This window comes from Epinephelus moara, chromosome 8 (assembly GCF_006386435.1).
Source record: "Epinephelus moara isolate mb chromosome 8, YSFRI_EMoa_1.0, whole genome shotgun sequence".
NCBI lineage: Eukaryota > Metazoa > Chordata > Actinopteri > Perciformes > Serranidae > Epinephelus > Epinephelus moara.
In genome coordinates this window covers 1528445-1550478 of record NC_065513.1, presented here as the reverse complement: position 1 = coordinate 1550478, position 22034 = coordinate 1528445, and the positions used below count along the sequence as shown (strand labels likewise).

Sequence of the window (22034 nt, the reverse complement as noted above, 5' to 3'; positions counted from 1 at the left end):
TCTAAAGCAAGACCCTTGCTATATATATATATAAAAGCATAATTATAAGGCCACGAAAACCAAACGAATTTTATTTTATAGCGATTATACACTTATATAAACATATTAATGGGTAGAATATTCAGATTCAGATTCAGATTGACAATAAACCATGCCAAATATTACACACTGGCCCTTTAAGCTAAAATGAAGTGGTGACCTGTTGAACATTAAGAAATTTAAGTTGAAATGTTTTCGTGTAAAAAAAAAAAAAAAAAAGCGTGTAAGGGAGGTAAGCTAACACATATATTCCTTTACATTTATATTTGTCTGTGTTAAGTTTTTCTCTAGGTGGACCGGTGGATGCTCAGCGTGAGAAGACAGAATTGGACTCTTAACAAGGCTTCATAACTGTGCTGTAAATACTTTGAAACTCATCACGTCAGCGCTAACCTCAGGGTACAAAGACCTTTTTTATACCTCATAAAGAATCAAGCAACTTACTAGTTTAAATTGATTAAGTATTGATCATTATTATGTGCAATACAATATTTAGAAGATTATTTTTTTATTTAGGAGTTTTGTTCACCAAATACTGTAAGTCCATACAAGGTTGTTAGTCATCAGCTGAAGCAGACATTCATGCACCTATCCTGTCAAGCTGGTATATGTATATGATTCATTGTGATCCACCATGTCTTAACAAAAGAGTTCGTCTTTTACTGTAATTCAAAAGGTATCGACACTGTGAAACCTGAATGACCAGTGCCAACAGAAGGAAGACCTCATGTATGGAGCAGTGTATTTGGTGCCATTTCTCTGGACTGTGGAGAAGGGAGGCTGCATGGACAACATCCTGAGTTCTCATATGGGTAGTGAATATGATGCCAGAAAACCACTTCAAGTTTAGCTTCCTCTGACAAAAGGACAGACCAAGTTTTACCAGTCTGTTTGTAATTCTCTGTCCTTAGTATACAGAGATTGGGTTTCCTACATTTGAAGTAATTTCTGCTGTTAGATAGCTGATAGAAGTGGTAACATTTAAAAAAAAACAGAATTCTTAAAACATTAAATGGGAATCAAGTGATGGATCAACTATAGCACAGTTACCACCTGCACAGGTGACGGTATTTCCTAATTTGACATTAAAAAGGTTTTCATTAAATGAAAAATGTGACGCCTGTAATAGATGTATACTGAGTATTCATAAGGCATACAAACTCTGTTGTAGATTTTTATTTTTATTGATTTAGATTTTTATTTCAAAGCAGTTGGGCTCAGTAATTCATACCATATGTCCTTGTAGGTTTTTTCATTTGATCAAGACCTACAAGGTGTCAGTGTGCTGCAGCTTATGCACATTAGTTTTATTCCAAATTACAATAATCACAATTGAAGCAAAAGTGTTTGCCTTTGTAATTTATGATAGTTTTCTATGTCTTTGAATTTTGAATAAACCCACCGTGATTCAGCAGTACTGAGTGCATTTTTCAGTAACTACAGAACACTCTTGTCTGGTTTATTTCAGATTTACTGTATGCCTTGTAATGAATCTAATAGGACAGTTTGGTAAATTAGTAATAATCAGTGTCATAATAAATGTCAGAAAAAATACACCAAAATGGTAAACAAAAAAGATTTCCACACACTTGCATCTATGCAGTGTTTCACTTTATTTGTTAAGATTTCGGTCTACTTGACCTTCATCAGAGCATACAACAGGCAACAGTGAACAAGCTGATATAAATAACCCATCACAGTCTAATCATTGGCTGTATGCAAAACACCTGTGTGCACCCCTGGTGGTAGGAGCTCCACCTTCTGGGAGTTGTAGTTTTTTTGTTTTTTTTTTAAAAAGATATTTTTTAGGGCATTTTTTGCCTTTAATGGACAGGACAGTTAAGTGTGAAAGGGGGAGAGAGAGAGGGAATGACATGCAGCAAAGGGCCACAGGCTGGAGTCGAACCCGGGCCGCTGCGGCAACAGCCTTGTACATGGGGCGCCTGCTCTATCCACTAAGTCACCGATGCCCCGGGAGTTGTAGTTTTTCAGTATCACAATATACAACAAGGGTGGAACACAGTGAAAACAGAAAAAAACATTTACAATCACAGAGCACCTTCTAACAATATCAAATTACAATTACATCACATAGTCAATGGGGCTCTGAAAGGAATCAGGCAAGAGCCATCATTAAACAGAGATCCCCAAATCTAGCCTATACAATACAATCTCAAAACACAAATAGAACATAGGGTTATGAAAGGGTATCAGGGGAGAACCATCATAAACCATAGACCCCAAATTCTGAAAAAAATGTTTTTGAGAGAAAAAAATACACAAGAAAGCACAAACTGTAATATGTTGTTTTATCCTTCACTGTCAAACGTTCAAGGACGGCAACATTTGTTCTATCATTTATGTTGTTGATTAAAGCCAATATAGAAATAGCCATGTCATTAATTACAAATTCTGGCAAAGCCATCAATGTGTTTCTGCATTATTACAATATTATACATGTTGGCTATTATTAAATTTAGATCAGATATCATATGCATCATAAAAACCATCAACAAATTCAGGGCATGATCCTCATTAATGCCTTTACAGCAGGGCCGGAGTGGGACTCATTTTCAGCCCTGGAGTTTCATTCCTCAGACGGGCCCACTTTAGATCACAACGTATTATAACCTACATGTTAAGTCTACAATAGCGCACTGTTCTCTAAAGCCTTGTAATTCAGTGTATTTTTCTAAAATATTTCCAATTCAATGCAAGTAAGGGTTGCTTCACAATGTAGATTTTATTTCAACATGAGTGCACATCTCCAACATTATTCTTTACAACACAACATCCTTTTCAACAATATCAGAATCTATTTTCTGTTCAAGTAAGTGTTCACAGACGACAGGTACCAGCCAGGCGTCGACAGGGTCCAGCGAGTGCCGAGAAATAAAGAGGCAAGGCACCGCTCCATACTCAGTCCAAGAAGCCGTGGAAGTGATCGCCAAACAGGCTTTCAGCCTTACCAGCCGACTGCTGCGTTTACGCCGGAGAGGTGGAGCTGGGGCGTGGCAGAGCTGAGCTGGGATCCCCAATAGGAGCGGGGGCAAAGTTTTCCCGTCTTGTTGTTTCATTCATCCCCAAAACAAACACATGCGCGAGCCAGGTAAGCGTCTTTACGACAATACGTGCTAGAGCTCATGGGAAATGTAGGCTTCATTCCAGCAAAACACTACCGCTTTTGTCCACAGGGTCGCCAAAATCAACTCAAAAAGTTCCTTGTAGGGGCTTTAAATTTGAAAAATAAAATAAAAAGTGTTGCACTCTCTAATAACACTATCTCTCAGGGTTTTCCCTGGGTTTTTTCAAGACCAAGGTGGCAAAGGCCTGTGGTGGGGGGGCATCTTGACAGCTGTAGCCTACTTTTAGATACGGTCCCCCCCTCTATTAAATTTGAAAGGAGGCCCCCATATGCTTGAGCTTTACACTGCTGACTTGTATAATAAGAACAGACATGTCCTGTGATTTTCAGCCTTCTGGTATTGTCCCCCTCTATTAAATATGAAAGGAGGCTGAAAATCACAGGACATGTCTTTTCTGATGATACAAGTGAGCAGTCCTGAAATGTGTGTTTCTCTTCTATAATACACATTCTACATCTCGGAGGCGACGTCTTTCCACATACAGGCTTCCTTCGCCTTTCAAACGGGGCAGAGCTCCATGGGAAACAGTAAGAGAGACACAGCCCGAGGGGGAGCCAGGATCTGACACAACACCGGAGGGAGAAGCAGGTCCGAGGAGCTGTGCGCTAGACGAAAAAACAAGCACGTCGCACCAAATGCGTGCCGCTACGGCGTCGCTTTGGGCTGTGAGCATGCATGACCCGCGTCTACATTGAAAGTAATGGGTTTGTACGCGCAAAGATGCTACATCTGAACGCCCCCCATGCCCACACACGTCAGGGTGCGTCTGCAAAAAAAAAAAAAAAAAAGAGTTGCCATTGGGACAGAGGTAACAGCATAGGTGATACCCAGTGCCATGACTGAACACCTATAAAAAATAAACAATAAAAAACAACAACAACTAAACACCGGCCCTCGTGACCCAAACGTCAGACCAGCCCACCAGGAATTGTCTCGGTCCTCCCGATTAGCCACTCTGGGCCTGGACTGGCCCACCGGGAATTGTCCCGGTCCTCCCGATAAGTTTTAAGTTTAAGTTTATTTACTTTATTAATCCCCCTGAGGAGAAATTCAATGTTTTCACTCTTGCTTGTCAATTACACACAGGTCCGAAAGACACACACATGCACAAACAGGACCTATACATGCACAAAGTGGAGAGATGTCAGAGTGAGGGGGCTGCCCTTGGTGAGGCGCCCCGAGCGGTTGGGGGGTTCAGTGCCTTGCTCAAGGACACCTCGGCAGTGCCCAGGAGGTGAACTGGCCCCTCTCCAGCCACCAGTCCACGCTCCATATTTTGGTCCGGACGGGGACTCGAACAGGCGACCCTCCGGTTCCCAACCCAAGTCCCTATGGACTGAGCTACTGCCGCCCCCACTCCGCCACTCCGGGCCTGCTTTACAGTTAAAGTGATGATAGTGCAACAGTCAGTGAAAAAGCTATTGCATCAGTCCCTTGGTAATGGAGATAAGGTGCAAAATGTCCAGTAGCCACATTCATTATTAGTACTTATGTGTAAGACAATTTATAGGTAGCAGGCTCACAGTTTGGGGGAAGAAGCTGTTCTGAAGTCTTTTCATGTTAACTGATTCTTGGTTTACTTTGGTCACTATGACAGAGACAATAAGGCAACCTGACAGTGTTTGAATGCAAATTTGTCCCAGTAACAACCTCTCTCAAAGTAAGTGATGTTCTTGGAACAGCACAGTGATAATAACTATAATAATTGAAAACAAACTATATCCCTCTATGGTACCCATTTTTGGCCTGTCGCGTCTCAACAATGCATCCCTTTGAATGTTGCAATACTTTAAAAAAAAGAGGGAAGACCATAGGGAACCAATAACAATGCTTTAATTTGTCACATGACTTTCAGGAAGCCGTATTGAAACCTTCTTTTGCAGACCTTTTCAAAGGAAACAGCTTTGCAATTTTGCTCCACAAAAAGGGTCTGAAAACATCATTTCCTGTCCCTTTTGTGTCTGGAAAAAAATATATTCACACTAATAGTTGAGTAAACCTTAATTTTTGATAGTTTATTGCAATTTATTTGCTAATTAAATAATGAAAACTTCTTAAAATGCAACTGTTGCCCTGAGGCAACAGTATACCATTATGGGAAATTGCATATGTTGCCTTGAGGCAACAGTGAACCATTATAGAATCACCATGGCAGCATGAAATTTTGGTAGTGTGCGTATAGGTATATATATGTTCAAAGGCATACCATTCATCATAATTTTGTTTTGATCTTTACAATTTAACAAAGATAAATTTGATGTTGGTTGCAGTAAAGTAAAGTTCAGGCTAGGAGAAGACCATCAAACAATGGAGACCTGGTTGAGAAGAGGCACAGAGGCCCCACTTCACCAGTGCCATCACCACCTTTGTGTCAGGACAACACTGACCATTGGCCTGTTTGGGTGGAGAAAACGGCCCGGTGCAAATACCCTGGATGTAAGGGTATAATCAAAGTGCAGTGCACAAAGTATGTCACCTACCTGTGCTTCACTCCTGAAAAAACTGCTTCATGGAGTTCCATAAGCACTGAGCGGTAACACCACAAATGATGTCAGGAAAGACACAGGACAGGCACTGAAATGGAGCAGTGATGATGAAACACTGGAATTTGACACCAGATTATTGTATTGCAAATGGTTCTAAACTTTGTTTTGAAAAGTAATTTGTGTAAAGTTCAAAGAATTACACTTAGTCTCTTCGAGACATTCATTTCAATGGGTTGTTCCACAATTCAGACAAGAAACCCTTTAAAAAAATTCCTTTTATAATGCTTTTACATTTGAAATGGCATGTGTTGTAACCATTTGAAGCTACTGAATATTTTACACATGTTTATGAAATGATTGATGTTCAAACTGAAAAAAAAAACAACTGTCCTTTTCACTTATGCACCATTATGGTACAATGTTGCCTTCAGATTTAGTCTATTTTAACACATAAAAACACTCCAAACATTTGTTTCCTACCTGGCATCATAATGCGTACCATAGAGGGATATCAACTATGAAATCTAATGTCATAAACTAGTTGTTACAGCTACAGCTGACATAGGGCCGACCCCTCATGGTGAAATAAACTGCATTATTCACAAATAGCCCAGGAGTGTCAAGCCTTGTGTGAGGGTGACAAAGCTGCCACCTAAACAATGAACATATGTAGCCATAACACTGTTCACAAACCTTGTCAATCTTCCCTGGATCAGCAGCAGCCTCCTACCTACATCTCCCAGGTCATTCCCACTACAGTGGATGAGGAGGACATCTGGGACTGCTCAGGCTATTCCCTCAGTTTAGATATTAAAAAAAGTCTGCTGTATTGTTTTACACTAAACAGCAATAGAAAAGTAACTATTACTCAGTTACTCAGTTACTGAATAATAGTTACTTAGGGACAGTTGCAGGATGCTGCGCGACGGGTGATGTCCTTGCTGCAGACTGCCCTGTCTGAGCCAGCACCTAGAGACAGTAAGGATTGTTGTTATTGTCACCATTATATTGTCTCTAAGTAATAATTTTTAGTGCATCATGACATTGTTATGCATGTCATGATGCTATATCAAAGTGATGTTGCCAGTGTTGATGGCACATTGTATATACTTGATTATTCAAATGGTAGTCCTTGGAAGAATGGTAAATTTGTGGTTTTACTGTCTTTGAAATGATAAGGAGTTCCTGCTGATTCTGCAAACCAGCATCCAGCGACCAGTGTTTCACAGCAGAATAGTAACACGGTAGAGCATATTAGGGTGACAGTAACAACAAACCTCACTGTCTCTAGGTGCTGGTTCAGACAGGGCAGTCTGCAGCATGGACATCACCCTTCGCGCAGCATCCTGCAACTGTCCCTACATAACTGTGGAACATTAACGTCTGCCATACCATGTGCTGATCATTTTGTTTGCATTTTGGTTAGAGAATTGTAGCGGTGGTGTTCCTCATGTTTAAGTTAGTAAGTAAGTTAATTTAGAAACCAGAGAGAGTCTGGAAATTAGAAATTAGAAATCATGAATAGAGTATCTTTGGTTAACTTACCTCTTTTTCCTCCCACATCTTCTTGTCTGATGATTCTGCTGGCAAAAAGAAACTGCTGGTGCTGAAAGTGACCAATCAAAGGAGCGGAGACTTCAGCCCCTGTCTAACCAATCAAAGGCGCGGAGACTTCAGCCTCTGTCTAACTAATTAAAGAAGTGGACAGCTGACCAATAAAAGGAGCGGAGACCCCAGTCACTGTCCCTGCCTCCAGTCTCAAAACTCAACTCTTTGCATCGCGCTACTTTTGGCATTGTGTAAGTGTTGAACAGGGATTGTCGAGTGCGCGTGTAGGGATTCTCAGCACTCGTGTAGACAGGGTCAAGTGCACTCTTGTCACAGCGCTGTGGTCTCAGACCTCATTTTGTGGGCGCAGAGCAGAAATACTCCCTCATGAGGCTGCTTTTCAGCTTGCGGATACTGTTGTGTGTGTGTGGGTTTTGAGACTAATTAAATGCCATAGGTACAGCAGTCTACTGCTGAACGAGCTGCTCAGTGCACCTACAGTCTCATGCAGGGGATGAGAGGTGTTGTCCATGATAGATGTCTGCTTGGTTAAAATCCTCCTCTTACCCACCTCCTCGATGGACTCCAGGGGACAGTTTAGGACAGAGCTGGCCCTCCTGACCAGCTTGCTCAGTCTTTTCCTGTCCCTTTGAGTACTTCCACAGCCTCAGTAGACCACTGCATAGAAGATGGCAGACACTACGACAGTGTCATAGAAAGTTCTCAGCAGTTTCCTGCAACTACCGAAGGACCTCAGTCTCCTCAGTGAGTGGAGACGACTTTGGCCCTTCTTGTACAGGACGTCTGTGTTTGTTGACCAGTCCAGTTTGTTGTTGAGATGAATGCCCAGACATTTGTACTCTTTCACAGTCTCTATGTCCAAACCCTGAATGTTCACTTGAGTAGCCTTGGGTACCTTCCTCTATCACTATCTCTTTTGTCCTGCTAGCGTTGATATGAAGGTGGTTGACCTAACACCAGTTGACAAAGTCAGTGATGACCCTCCTGTATTGCAGATCATTCCCCTCTGACACACATCCAACAATGGCTGTATCATCAGAGAACGTCTGGAGATGGCAGCTGTCCATGTTGTGTCTGAAGTCCAATGTGTACAAGGTGAAGAGGGAGGGGGCGAGGACTGTACCCTGTGGGGCCCCTGTGCTGCAAACTACCATATCAGACACATAGTCATGAAGCCTCACATACTGTGGTCTGCTGGTGAGGTAGTCAATGGTCCATGCAGTCAGGTGGCAGTCAACTCCAGCTGCTTTAAGCTTCCCCCTGAGCAGTGATGGCTGAATTGTATTGAAAGCACTAGAGAAGCCAAAAAACATGACTCTCACAGACAGTGCTACCGGGGTTCTCCAGGTGGGACAGTGATCGGTGGAGCAGGTAGATGACTGCGTCATTCGCCCCAATGCCCAGCTGATAAGCAAACTGCTGTGGGTCCAGTTCTGTTCTTACCAGGGGCTGGAGGTGGTTAAGTATAATCCTCTCCATGGTCTTCATTAGGTGGGAGGTCAAGGCTACAGGTCTGCAGTGGTCTTTGGGACCGGAACCCCACAGGAAGTCTTCCACAGGACAGGAAATCTCAGGTTGAAGATGTGCAGGACAACCCCACAGAGTTGAACTGCACAGTCCCTCAGCAGTCTGGAGCTGATGCCATCTGGATCTGTTGCCTGTCTCGCCTTGATCTACGTGAGCTCCCTCCTCACCTGGTCAGCCATTATGGAGAGGCTGCAGTGGGGGTTGGGGTCTGACCAGTGGTGTGCACAGGGGGGGCCCAATTGTTGAAAAACACACGCTAAAGTGCCCTTCTGGGAGCCAAAACGCACGCTAAAGTGCCCTCTTTGGAGCCAAAACGCACACTAAAGTGCCCTCTTTGGAGCCAAAACGCACGCTAAAGTGCCCTCTTGGGAGCCAAAATGCGTGCTAAAGTGCCCTCTTGGTTGGCAGAACACACTAAACTGCCTTCTTGGGTGGAAAAAACACACTAAACTCCAGAAGACTATTAGGACCAAGAAATACTATGAGACATAACTGTTGCAATGACTTTTATGTTGGGCCCTTTTTTGATCTATATTGAGCCAGAACTATATCTCACAGAACCAGTTTGGATTATCTGGTGCTAATATGGTGTTAAAATGCACTAGAATACAGGAAATGGCATCTACTTAATTGAAAATGTTATGGGGGAGGACCCCCAGACCCCCCCCAGGGATTTATTTCCTTCATACATCCATGTCTCTGTGTGTTCTTCACAGTTCAACGTTGAATCTACACAGTTCTCGTGGATGCTGATCCTAACTACAAACTAACTTGAGTAGTCTGTCTAGTTAGTCTGTTTTAAGGTTATATAATGTTCCATTGGCATAACATATAAACATGTCTAAAGTGCCCTTGAAAACATGCGGAACTTAGTGCCCTCTTCAGTGGCGAGAACGTGCTGTATGTGCCCTTTTTTTTGTTTTCGCCCCTGCCCTTCAAAAAGTCTGTGCACGCCACTGGGTCTGACTCCCACTGAGTGAGGCAGGGGGAAAGGGGTGTGGGGTGGAGGGGGGTTTAAAGGTGTGAGGAAGGTGCAGAAAGGCAGTAAAGCAGCTTTTGGAGGAGAATTGGTATGTTTCAACATACGTGAATTTCAATTTGTGTGAATGTGTTTGGAGAAGAAAAATATGTGTACTAGATGTGTGTGAATGCTTGTAATCATCCCATTTAGCATGGCTCTGACCCTTTGTGTAATGTTTATGTTTGTGCTTATGCTGGCATATGTATCAGTATGTATGTGTATGAGACAGTGTGTAAGTGTAACTGAAAGCTGCTACAATGCTGGGAAATGCTAGCTGCCACAGTCTGTCCCTGCACACACACACACACACACACACACACACACACACACACACACACACACACACACACACACACCCTGGGGAAAGCAGGCAGACAGCCACTGCAATGCAGAATAGAGCTTCCCCCTCCACTGTGTGGGAGACACACCAGTCACTGAGCGGCAGGGGCAGACTGGAGATTCCTTGTTTTGTCATTTCAATAGTCTGGTTTCCTCTCTCTTTTTCTCTCCCTCTCTTTCTTCATTGGTCTTTCTATCTCTATCCACCTATTTTGCGCCATCTCTTGTGTATCTCATTCCCTAGCTCATTTAAATTAAAAACTGCCTTATTGGCATGACAAAGCCCAGTGGCAATAGAGATGGTGTTATCAGCTCTGACAAATGATTATTATAACAAAAAATGAATGTAATTTGTATAAAAACAATAATACTGGCTATATTATGAATAATACTTAGTATTAACACAATTCAATTAGTGTTTCATTTGATCTATCATTGTATAAATTTCCGATAAGTATCAATAAAGGAGGAGGAGGTGGAGAGGGGCACATTGAGCAAACTGAAAGCTATAATGGACAATAGCAGAAACCCTCTCCACAGCCTTCTGGAGTGACAGAGGAGCAGCAGCAGCAGTCGTCTCATCTCACTGCGCTGCAAAACAGAGCGTTTCAGAAGATCCTTCATCCCCACGGCAATGAGACTGTTTAATACGTCCTGAATCCAGTCACACACACACACTGACAAATTTTCACAACTGGACTGGACTGTGTAATGGACAATTCTATTTTAAGTTACTCTCTATTTACGCACTTATTTTAATGTATTTTATTTTGGGTTTTTTTGTCTTTTATGAGCTGCTGGACAGCTGAATTTCCCTTTGGGATAAATAAAGTTCTTTTTATTCTATTCTGTTCTACAGTGGAGCATATACTGTATGTGTGCAAGGGGGGCAATGGTTCACAAATTTCACAATTCGGTACACTACAATACAGTGGTTTGTGAGCAAAGCATGTGTTGTGCAATACAAATACAAATATTTTGGGCATTTGTGTTTTTGTATAAAGCAGGAACAACAGTCTGGCTGAAATTGACTTGTTGAAGTCTGGGTAAAGCAAAATAATTTTTTTCTTTCTAAATACATACATGTTAGAAAATGCTTGTTTAAAACATGTAAAAGACTGTTAACTGTATAGTACTGAACTGTGGAGTTAGACCATCAAACTGTTTTACACCATTTCTATCTCCAGTATTTTTTGTGTGAACCTTAAAAGCCTGCTTGACGACACACTGAGCCAGCCTTAACAAAACCTCTTCCCAACAATATAAATACTAACATTAGAGCGCATAGTATCAGTGTCATTTCTATTAACCTATGTGTGCTGGCAGTGAGTTCACTTTGTCTTACAAGCTCTCAGCTCACAAGCAAGCTCGTTCAGTCTAGTAAATGCGTGAATAAACACCTCTGTTAAATGCCACAGTCATATAAACACAAGCTAACCAGCCATCATTAACAGACCTTTCAGTCTTTCTGGCTGAATAGGCTACCTGTAAAAAATATGTACAAAAGGTACAGGACAGCACACACAAACGTTTTGGATGAAACCCTTCCTCAGCGTGCTCAAGCAACAAGAATAGGCTACCTGGTCTACCAGCAGTTACTGCTCACTGCTTAGCTGCTGAATGAGAAGCTGTAAGCATGCAGCAAATCTCATTGCCTGGTTCAGAGGGTGTGTCGTGTGCTATGCAACCATGTGTGAGCTGCTGGCTTAGCTGCTAAGGGGAGTCTGTAGCTGTGCAGTGGCTCGTTCTTTGGCTTGGTGTGGTTTTATCCACCACTCTCTCACTATCATCGACATTATTCCCAGTGAAACCAAAGTAGCCTAAAAAAATCAGACCAGTAGGTTAACAGAGGATCTTCTGGTTCTGCTCTGATAATGGTGTTATTAACTATCTTGAAATGAGCTGGCTTAGCATAGCTGTCTCCCAGTGTGTTTTACTGGAGTAGAATGTTCTGGTTTGTGGGTGGGAGGGGCAGACAGCATGTCACCTTGTCCGTCCTGTGGGCTGCCTTGTTGAGCGCAGTGGCACTGAGGACATTATATTAACACAGTTTAAGCTGTGTATTTTATTTTCTAAATGTAATACAATAGTTTAACATATAGTTTGGTTTGTAACGTATTTGACTGAAAGCCATGGTTAATACAAATCCTTGTTTTGTTACTCCCCTAATATGTACATATCCTGTTTGTGAACAACATACTGCCACTTTCCTCCTGTCTACATATTCTGATGGCTGGTCTTAACTTCTGTGTCACCACACAGAGGATGTGACTGTAAAAGGGAAGATTAAAAAAGTCTCCTGTGCAGCTTCAGGTTGCTTCATTAGGCTCTGATCGCACAGAAAGTGTTTAAGCAGCTGGAGGCTGCCTGTCACTCAAGCAGCCCTGCCCTTAATTATACAAAAGTTTAAGCCTTAATAAAATAGTTATTAGGCAGGTTATATAAAAAAAATCGAACCCTTCCTGGCTTCGTTTTGTGGCCCTGGACTTTGCTGCTTGATCTGTGCATGCATCTGCTGGACACAGACCGATTAAATATGCTTCATGGTGGAGCCTTAACCCCTCGGGTACCAGGCTATTCCATTAATCTTTCTCCTTTTTTGTTTTTGTTCTAAAGAACATAACTTGGTTCTTTTTTTTTTTTTTCACAAAATTAACCGAGTTTACAACAGTTAGTTTATTCGAGTGTCTGGATGCTCTTTATTTATGAAAAACCAGTTCCAACAGCAGATATTGATACTTTTTTAAACTAGATTTAGAGAGGATATAGAGTGGCTCACATAACCATAAAAACAGCTTATGTTAGTTAAGTGTAGTTTGACCCAATTTTGACCCATATAGCCTATGCAAATCGTTCCATGATAATGTCACTGGAATGCGAATCTACAGACATCTAACATCTTTCCTAACAAGGAAATGGTTGGCGGAACTCATGTTATTTGTCATTTCTGTCTTTTCTCATGATGCTGTGCGTTATTTTGTTGACCACAGCAGAGTGTTAATATCTGACAGAATCCTACTGTCTTACCTGCTGGAGGACACCCCGCTGTACCTGTCAAAGGTGAAGTGCTCTAGGGTCTGCGTGTTGGCTTTTCTAATCCAGTAATGTGTGTGTGTGTGTGTGTGTGTGTGTGTGTGTGTGTGTGTGTGTGTGTGTGTGTGTGTGCGTGCGTGCGTGCGTGCGTGCGCGTGTGCATGTGCGTGTGGTGGGGTGGGGGGGTTGTGGTTTCTACAGGGAGTTTGCCAAAGAGAGAGAGCGGGTGGAGAAGAGGCAAGAATTCCTAAAGCTCCGCAGACAACAGCAAATAGAGAGAGAGTTAACTGGGTACCTGGAGTGGATCTGCAAAGCAGGTCAGAACCCCCCCCCCCACACACACACACACCCCCACACACACGCACACACACACACAACACATTGGAATGCTGTAATTGATTTTCACACAAATATGACCGGATTATGGAGGTGTGACATTTGTGTTGCAGAGGAGGTGATGCTGGCTGAGGAAGACAAGAACGCAGAGGAGAAATCTCTGGATGGAGCATGGTATAAAAGGAAACACAGCAACTCTGGTGAGGACTGTTATCTTCAGAATCAAGATAAAAAATGTACAATGCAGTGCCATGTTGGAGGCATAATCAGGTGGTTACCAGCTGAATGCACCATAACTAAAGCAAAATACTGAGATAGCCTGTATCTAAATAAGTTATGACCCATGGTGTACTGTAAGACAACAGGGGGTCGTGTTATTATGCCTTTAGCTGATGTGACCGATAGATGCTCTGTTAAGGTACATTTTTTTCCTACTTTGTATTTTGCATAGCTGTTGTCATAGCAGCTGGTTGGCTTCTTCCACTCCTCCTCTTGTATTGCTGCATCACTATTTAGGTTCTATGGTACATTCCCTCTGCCAGCTGTCTATGCATTACTACCATCTACAGCAGGGGAGACCAACCTTTTTTAAACTGAGAGCTACCTCAAGGGTTCTGAGTAATATGGAGGTATCCTAGGAAACACATATGTATTTAAACTTGCCACCGCATTTCATCATCAAACATTTTTGAACAAATGTTAACTGCTGTCACAATCTAAAACAACTATACTGTCACATATATAAACAAATCACCACATCTGTGACAGTTTTGAACAAATCATTATTTCTGTCACTTTTTTTTTTTTTTTTTTTAACAAACCACCACATCTGTAACATCTGCAAACCCCTCACTGGTCTGTAAAGGTCTGTTCGTGGGAAGTGTTGTGGAAATTCTGTGCTTCTGGTGAAGAATGAAATATAGACTAATATTGGCCGACAAGGTTTTTATTTTCTTTGCAAAGAAAAGACCCCGAGCATGAGAAAGCCTAAACATTCATACCTGAGGAACGCCTCTTAAGGTGTGTTTCACACCCTTCTGTCTGCTGCAGGGATCGGCACCCCTACCTAGTGTTTTCACACTCTTTTGTCTGCTGCAGGTATTGGCACCGACCCCCTAGGGTGTGTTTCACACCATCCTGCATATCCTGCAGGGTTTTGTATCCGGGTGGGAGGTTAAGAGGTCTAGACATCTCAAGTAGTTGAAAACACAAAGAAAACACAAAGAAATTGAAATTACAATTACAATTCCCTCCTTTTGATTATTGATTAATCACTAAAACAAAAAAGAAAAGAAAGGGAAAAAGTTACAACTTAATTACCTGACACATTAATTCACATGGATTTTAAAATGTATCATCATGGCAGTTGTTTAGAAGAAAAGAGAGAGAAAAAAAGGAAGGAAAAGAAAGAGAAAAAGAAAAAATAATAATAATGATAAAAAAATATATATATATATAGAATGAAGGAAAGAGAGAGAGAGAGAGAGAGGAAAGACAAAAAAAAGAAAACATTATTTACAAAATGTCATCATCAGAGTCAGAGTCTGAGCTGGGGTAATGATGGGGATCAGGAATGTGAAACGAGGCTGAATTTTGATCGGCATTGTTAACGTTCATAATATGTGTGAATTTGACCTGATTGCCAAATTTCGGGATAAACAGTACAGGTGAATGTTGCACTTTGTCCTTCTGTCAGAGTGATAGTCTTGGCAGGTTTGTAGGTGTAGGCCTCTATCAGCATAGCCGAACATGATAGGGTCAGGATCAGGTGGTGCATGGTGTAGTCTGGTGGGAAAAGGTTTACGTTGTTAGTCCTGCACATCTAGTTGGTGTCTGTTGAATTCACAGAGTTATTCCTCGTGTCGTCCTCTGTTGCGCTCGTTCGTCCTCGCCTTGTCCGTCCTCGCGTCGACAGCTGAGTTTCTCCGTTGGCTCAGGGACCTTCCTGCAGTGGCTGGCGTGAATCCACGTTGCTCTCTCAACGATCTTCACAGCAGTATGCGTTGTCAGGAGCACCTGGAATGGACCTCGCCAGCGTTTGGAGTCATGTGGAAGCATGTGGTGATTTCACCTGCTGAGAGATTTCAGAGAGAGTGGAAGATAAGTTTTTGCAATATTGTAACATGTCATCCTCACATAGGCCAGTGGAGGGGAGTGGCCTGGTTACAGGCTCCACTCCTAGGGATGGAGGTCTGCCAAAAAGAATTTCAAAGGGACTCATGTTCACTCTGGAACTTTTTCTCATTCTCATATGCATTAGAACAATAGGCAGAGCTTTTGTCCATGGCAGTCCCGTTTCCTCACAACACTTGGCCAAGTTTTGACATACATGATTGACAAAACTTCTGCGCATGAACTGAAAACCCTTTGGTGAACCAGTGTTGAGTTATGGCATCCAAATCTCTCCCTCAACCAACCTTCCTCATATGGCTCATCAGGTCCTGGTGACACATGAGAGGTGCAATGCAGGTCCTCTGGTGTCATGAAATCTGTCGAAGCTGTTAAAACTGTTTTCCTAGCTTCTGTAACAAGCTCAGAGGTTGTTGATAGTTGCAATTTCCATTGATATACATGCTTCAGGTTTGGGGTATGGTGGACAAAGGAGTGTGAAAAATTTGGTTCCGGATCAGATAGTCTGTGAACTTTGACACCTTCTGGGGTTTAGATCAGACAAAGGCCTAATTTGCACATCAAGTCCCTGCCCATCAGGTTAATGGGACAGACTTCAGAGAGCAAGAATGCATGTTTGAAGCTTGTATTTGACTCATCCGCACATTTGAGTGGGACAGTAATGTTCTCTCTAATTGTTTGACCTGATGAACCAACAGAGTACACATAATCTCCACTTAATTTTGTTTTTTTTAGTGAATTCTAAAGCTTTTATCACAGAATGTGTGGCTCCTGAGTCAACTAAGAATACAGCATTCTGTTCTGCGATGGTCAATGTATGTTGTGGAAACTTCTTGAAATGATCAGATGTGTACTGAACATATGTTAGAGCGGTTGCATATCTATTGTCTGAACTCTCAATAGCTTGTGTATTAATCTGCTCAGAATGTGTGTGTGAGTGTGGTGCAGTACCGTCTTCTGACCTCACAAGTTGGTTTGGCTTGTCAGCAGGAGTCCATCCCTCTCTGACAACCCTCAACCATTTTCAGTCCGACTTGTCTACTGGGGTTGATGAGGCATTTCTGTGACAATCACGTCTCCAATGACCACGTTGGCCACAGAGGAAACAGACATCACTTGGAGTTTTTCTTTCCCAGTTCCTGTGTCGGCCATGACCTGGTTGTCCATGTTCTCGGACTGTGTTATACATGGTTATTGCTGCCATGTGAAGCTCTTTCTGTGTTGTCTCTTCTTTTTTCTTTTGTTAGAGAGTATTTGGTCATGGGCATGTATGGCGTGTCTGCGAAGTTTGGACAGGTGTGCATCATTCCAACCAATGGAACTTTTAACAGCTGAGGCAATGTCCGGTTTTAGTCTGTTTAAGAAACAATTGCAGAGATGAATTTCCCACACATCCAGAGTATTGCTTGACTCATCAGGTAGTTGAGGGCCACTGTAGGTGTTAAATACCTCTGTCAGGCGAGTGAGATATTCGTCAGGATGTTCACCATCCTTTTGCCTGCAGGCGGTGATTTTCTCCATGTTAACTTTTACAGGGAGAGCTTCAGTGAATGCATTACAGAGATGACGGACAGCATCTCTATAATGGGCATTAGACTCATCTTCTCAGGTGATGTGTTTGCAATGGATGTCAGCATCAAGGAATTTTCCAGCTATTTTTTGCCAGTCTGTGGGTTTCATCTTGGTGATCAGGAGTCTTTTTAGTTCATTCATGGTGGGTTTAAATTCTTGGCAAAATGTGAAGAATTGCTCAGCAAACATTTTACCTATTGTTGTGGGGTTGGGTAGATGTTGTGAGGCTGCTGTGATGTCAGCAGAAGTCCATGGACGGAAAACTAAATTTGTACCTTCTGGTTTCTGGTTCTGTTTTTTGTTGTGGCTCGTTGGGTGTTGCAGAGTTGTATGGTGGTGGAGCTGAAGGACGAAATGGTGGGTTGCCATCGAGGTCTGGATCCAGCTTCAAAGCCGCCAACTGTGGAAACAAAGAAGAGGAGATCTGCGAGTCTGGTGTTCTTTACGTGTGTGAATTTTGCTTTTCATTGGTTTCAACTTTTTCACATGAAAAGGGTAGTTGTTTCTGCATTGTTTTCCTATTTCGTGGCTCTGCTTCTGCTTTCCACATCTGTAAACAATCTTTTTGACCTTCCAAAATTTCTGTTTTTTTTAACTGAAACTTTCTTTTTCCTTCTCATTTCTTGCTCTTTTCCCTTCAGTTTTTCTTCTAATATTGATTTTTTTTTAAGATGAGGGATCCCCCTATTGGGAATCCAAACTCAGCTGTCCAGACATTTAAATATTTTAGACTCCCCATATTTCCTTCTCATAACATCCATAATCGGCCCCTCCGGAGGTCCAACCTCGACGGAATTCTTACTCCCCATTCCAAATGTGGAGGTCGTGCATGACTATTACAATACAGACGTCTCTGTAAGGATCACTTCGTTTAGGCTACAAGCGATAAAAAGCAGATCACTTTGTTTATGCTACAAGCGATAAAAAGCAGATCAATTGTGGATAATATGAGAAATGGAAATATTATGGCAAATTAAAAACCCAAATTAAAAAAAAACAATTTTAATGTCAATATTTCAGTGCTCACCAGATGAATTTCGCTGAATTGCTTTCGTGGAATCCCAGCAGCAATGATCTGGGACGTCTGCGGTCAGTCCTCCCTTCACAGAAGAGGATTTGAGGTTGGAGGCTGGAAATCTTTTACCTTCCAGGATGGCCTGTCACTGTCCGCTCTCCGTCCCAGACGATTGCTCAAGGGATCCCACTTCTGACACCAAATTGTTGTGGAAATTCTCTGCTTCTGGTGAAGAATGAAATATAGACTTCTCCCGGCTGACAAGGTTTTTATTTTCTTTGCAAAGAAAAGGTCAATCAACACATGAGCGGTCAGAATGAGGAAAGACCCCGAGCATGGGAAAGCCTAAACATTTATACCTGAGGAATGCCTCTTAAGCTGTGTTTCACACCCTTCTGTCTGCTGCAGGGACCGGCACCCCTACCCAGTGTTTTCACACTCTTTTGTCTGCTGCAGGTATTGGCACCGACCCCCTAGGGTGTGTTTCACACTTGGTGTATCCTGCATTTGCGTAGGGGATGCCAGTGCTGTTGCAGTAACCTTTAAGCCATAGGCTACATGAAGCTGCATGAGTCTGCTTAATGTCGCCAAAGGAAGGGGGTGGGAGGGACCCGGAGATGATGCACTGTTTATTCGAGTGTAAAATATTGTCAGTAAGGCGAATACAGTCTTCCCTGAGCTTTATTGATTGTTGCAGTTTGAGGTCATTAATTCCTCCCACGTGAGCCACAAGGGGGCGAGCGAGCCTTACTCCTCCAGAGGGCTAAATCGATTAATGAGAGGAATTTCACCTGTGGGAGAGGGAAAGCGTGGGGGGGTCTTCCTCTTTTGCCTACTACTGTTAACCAAGATCCAGGGGCCAGGAGTGGAGTTACAGCCATATACTGATACGCATACTGTATCAGTATGTGGCTGATACAGATAATTTCTACAAGCATTCCCCTCTGAGGTGTGTGTGTGCATTCTCCTCTTATCAAAGCCACACTGCCTCTCAACTGCAGCCTCACCAAGGGTAACAGCCACAGTTTGATTGTGTATGCCAGGGTGGAAGGGTAATAAGATTAGATTTAAGTACAGAGAGTGAGGCTCATTGGAGTTCAGAGGCTCATGAAAAGTACAAGGGCCCTAGATATAATTCCAAAGCTCCTATCTTCTCTTCTCCTCTTCTTTGCAGTTTTTATATTCTCCTTAATTTTTTAAAATAACCCTCAATGGCAAAACTGACCCCTGTTTAAGTCTCTGTATATAACTTTTTACCAGTAGTATTATTATTATCAGGGGTTCAAATCTGAAACCCCATTGTGTTTGTGCTGTTTTATTATTATTATGATGAGGATTGTTTTTTCTTTAATAATATTTTCACAAATTCCTGTGAGATGGTACATTGTAGACAGGAAATTTTCACCAGTAGTTGGAAGTTGTGTGCAAATGCTGCTCAAGAAATATTATACCAATTGGCCAGATGGGGGTGCTATAATTTCAGGCTCAAAACTTCAATTTTAAAAAAAGCCATGCCCCTCAAGTTGTAAGCTGGTTTGTGTTGTAAGATGGCGCACAAGTACAGCTCAATGTGCTCTACAGATCAGCCTCAAGATTCAGATTAATGATAAAAAATATAATGAACAAATAGATTATGATGAATAAACATAAGACTTTTTTTCCACCTGCAATAAATACCCACAATTACAGCTTCAACATTAACGCATTAATGCGTCAGTACTTTTAAAAAAATGGACCATTCTGCATACTTACTTGTTGTTTCTCTTGTACTTATACCAGAGTAAAAAATCTGGGTACTTTTTCCACCACTTCAACGATGTGTCAAATTAGTCCCTTAGCTCAATGTTAAAACATAATGGGAATTTGTTAAGCCTAAGCTTAAAGAAACAGAAACTGGATCCACAATGCAGATTCAAACAGTAACACTGCAATAAACAGTCTTTATTGTCCAAGTCCAAGGGTGAGGAGAGGGGGAAAAAACTCAGGGCTTGGGAAACTTCCAGGGAGGAAAAGGTGGCTGGCAGAGCGTGGCAAAAAATGGAACTGAGGATATGGCAGGGCAGTGAGGACAAAGAAACAGAGACACAGGTTAGCAAAAATCAGGTTGGTTCAAAGATTGAAAGTGCAAGTTCCAAAAAAACACAGCAAAAAAGGGCCGAGCTGGTTACCGCAGACGGATAATCAACGAACTGGCGATGAGTGGAGAATGAGACCAGGTATTTGTGCTGCAGCAGAGGTGAGTGGCAATCAGCGGAGATACAGTTCAGGTGATGGAGGAGGAGCTGCAGCAGAGGTGAGTGGCAATCAGCGGTGATACAGTTCAAGTGGTGGAGGAGGAGATGCAGCAGCAGAGACATAGGTCAGCCATGCCCAGCCAGTAACAGACAGGGAAGACCAAACAAACCAAAACAAGCAGGAAGGGGAACAGAGAGAACACACACACACTGCATCCCAACAGTACCCCCCCCTCAAAGGGAGCCTCCTGGCGACCTTCCAGGGACATCAGGGTGGTCACGGTGGAAATCATTGATAAGAGAGGGATCAAGAATAAAGGAACGGGGCACCCATAAGCGTTCCTCTGGTCCATAACCCTCCTAGTCAACAAGATACTGCAAAATCTTTTTGCAGAGTTGGATGTGATCTTGAACGGAGGGGACTGCAATGGAGGCTTTGTGAGAGGGAAACAGGAGGTTGGTAACCGAGAGAGGCTTGGAAAGGTGAAATACCTGTGGCTGAGCTGGGGAGACTGTTGTGGGAGTACTCCACCCAGGACAGATAGGAACTCCAGGTAGTAGGGTTCTTCTCAGCCACACAGCGAAGGGCGGTTTCCAGGACCTGATTGGCTCTTTCCGACTGTCCATTGGATTGCGGGTGGAAACCCGAAGACAGGCTAGCTGTGGCCCCCAATGCCTTGCAGAAAGCTTTCCAAACTTGAGAGACGAACTGGGGGCCTCGGTCAGACACAATATCATGGGGGATGCTATGTAAATGCACAACATGTTCAGTTAGTAGATTAGCAGTTTCAGTGGCTGAAGGCAGCTTTTGCAGGGCAATGAAATGAGTGGCTTTGGAAAAGTGGTCTATGATGGTGAGAATCACTTTTTTACCTTTGGATGGGGGAAGTCCAGTCACAAAATCCAAAGCGATGTTGGACCAGGGACGACTTGGAACAGGTAGGGGGTTGAGAAGACCAGCAGGGGCTTGATGGGATGCCTTGCTTCGGGCGCAGGTGGTGCAGGCCGCCACAAAGTTACGGGTGTCCTGGTCCAGACTGGGCCACCAGAAATGTCTCGTCAGGAGGGCAATGGTTCTGTTTGCCCCAGGGTGGCAGGCAAACTGGGAAGCGTGGCCCCAGTCCAAAACCTGGGAGCGCACCGAATCTGGGACAAAAAGGAGGTCAGCAGGGCCATTGCCAGGATCCGGTTGGGTTCACTGTGCATCCCTCACAGCCTTCTCGATCCCCCACGAGAGCTGAGCAATGATACGACCGGCAGGCAAAATGGTATCAGGAGAGGCCTCGTCATCACCAGAGGAATAGAGCCGTGAGAGAGCATCTGGTTTGGCGTTTCTAGAGCCAGGGCGAAAAGTCAGAGTGAAGTCAAAACGACTAAAAAACAGAGCCCACCGGGCTTGCCTGGAATTCAGTCTCTTGGCTGACTGAATGTACGAGAGGTTCTTATGGTCCTTCCAGACTAGGAATGGCTTCTCGGCTCCCTCCAACCAGTGCCTCCATTCTTCCAGAGCCAGCTTCACGGCTAACAGCTCCCGATTGCCCACATCATAATTGTGCTCTGCAGGGGAGAGACGCTGGGAGAAAAAGG

At 43.0% G+C, this 22034-nt stretch overlaps 1 protein-coding gene across 1 annotated transcript in view; it reads left to right on the top strand.

The window, feature by feature from the left end:
- cacna1ba (calcium channel, voltage-dependent, N type, alpha 1B subunit, a) overlaps window positions 1-22034 on the top strand; it is a 783270-nt gene that overhangs the window by 338200 nt on the left and 423036 nt on the right. Inside the window, exons 9-10 of the mRNA XM_050050840.1 lie at window positions 13362-13477; window positions 13610-13696. Of these exons, the coding sequence (XP_049906797.1) occupies window positions 13362-13477; window positions 13610-13696 (203 nt within the window). The remainder of the gene's footprint in view (window positions 1-13361; window positions 13478-13609; window positions 13697-22034) is intronic.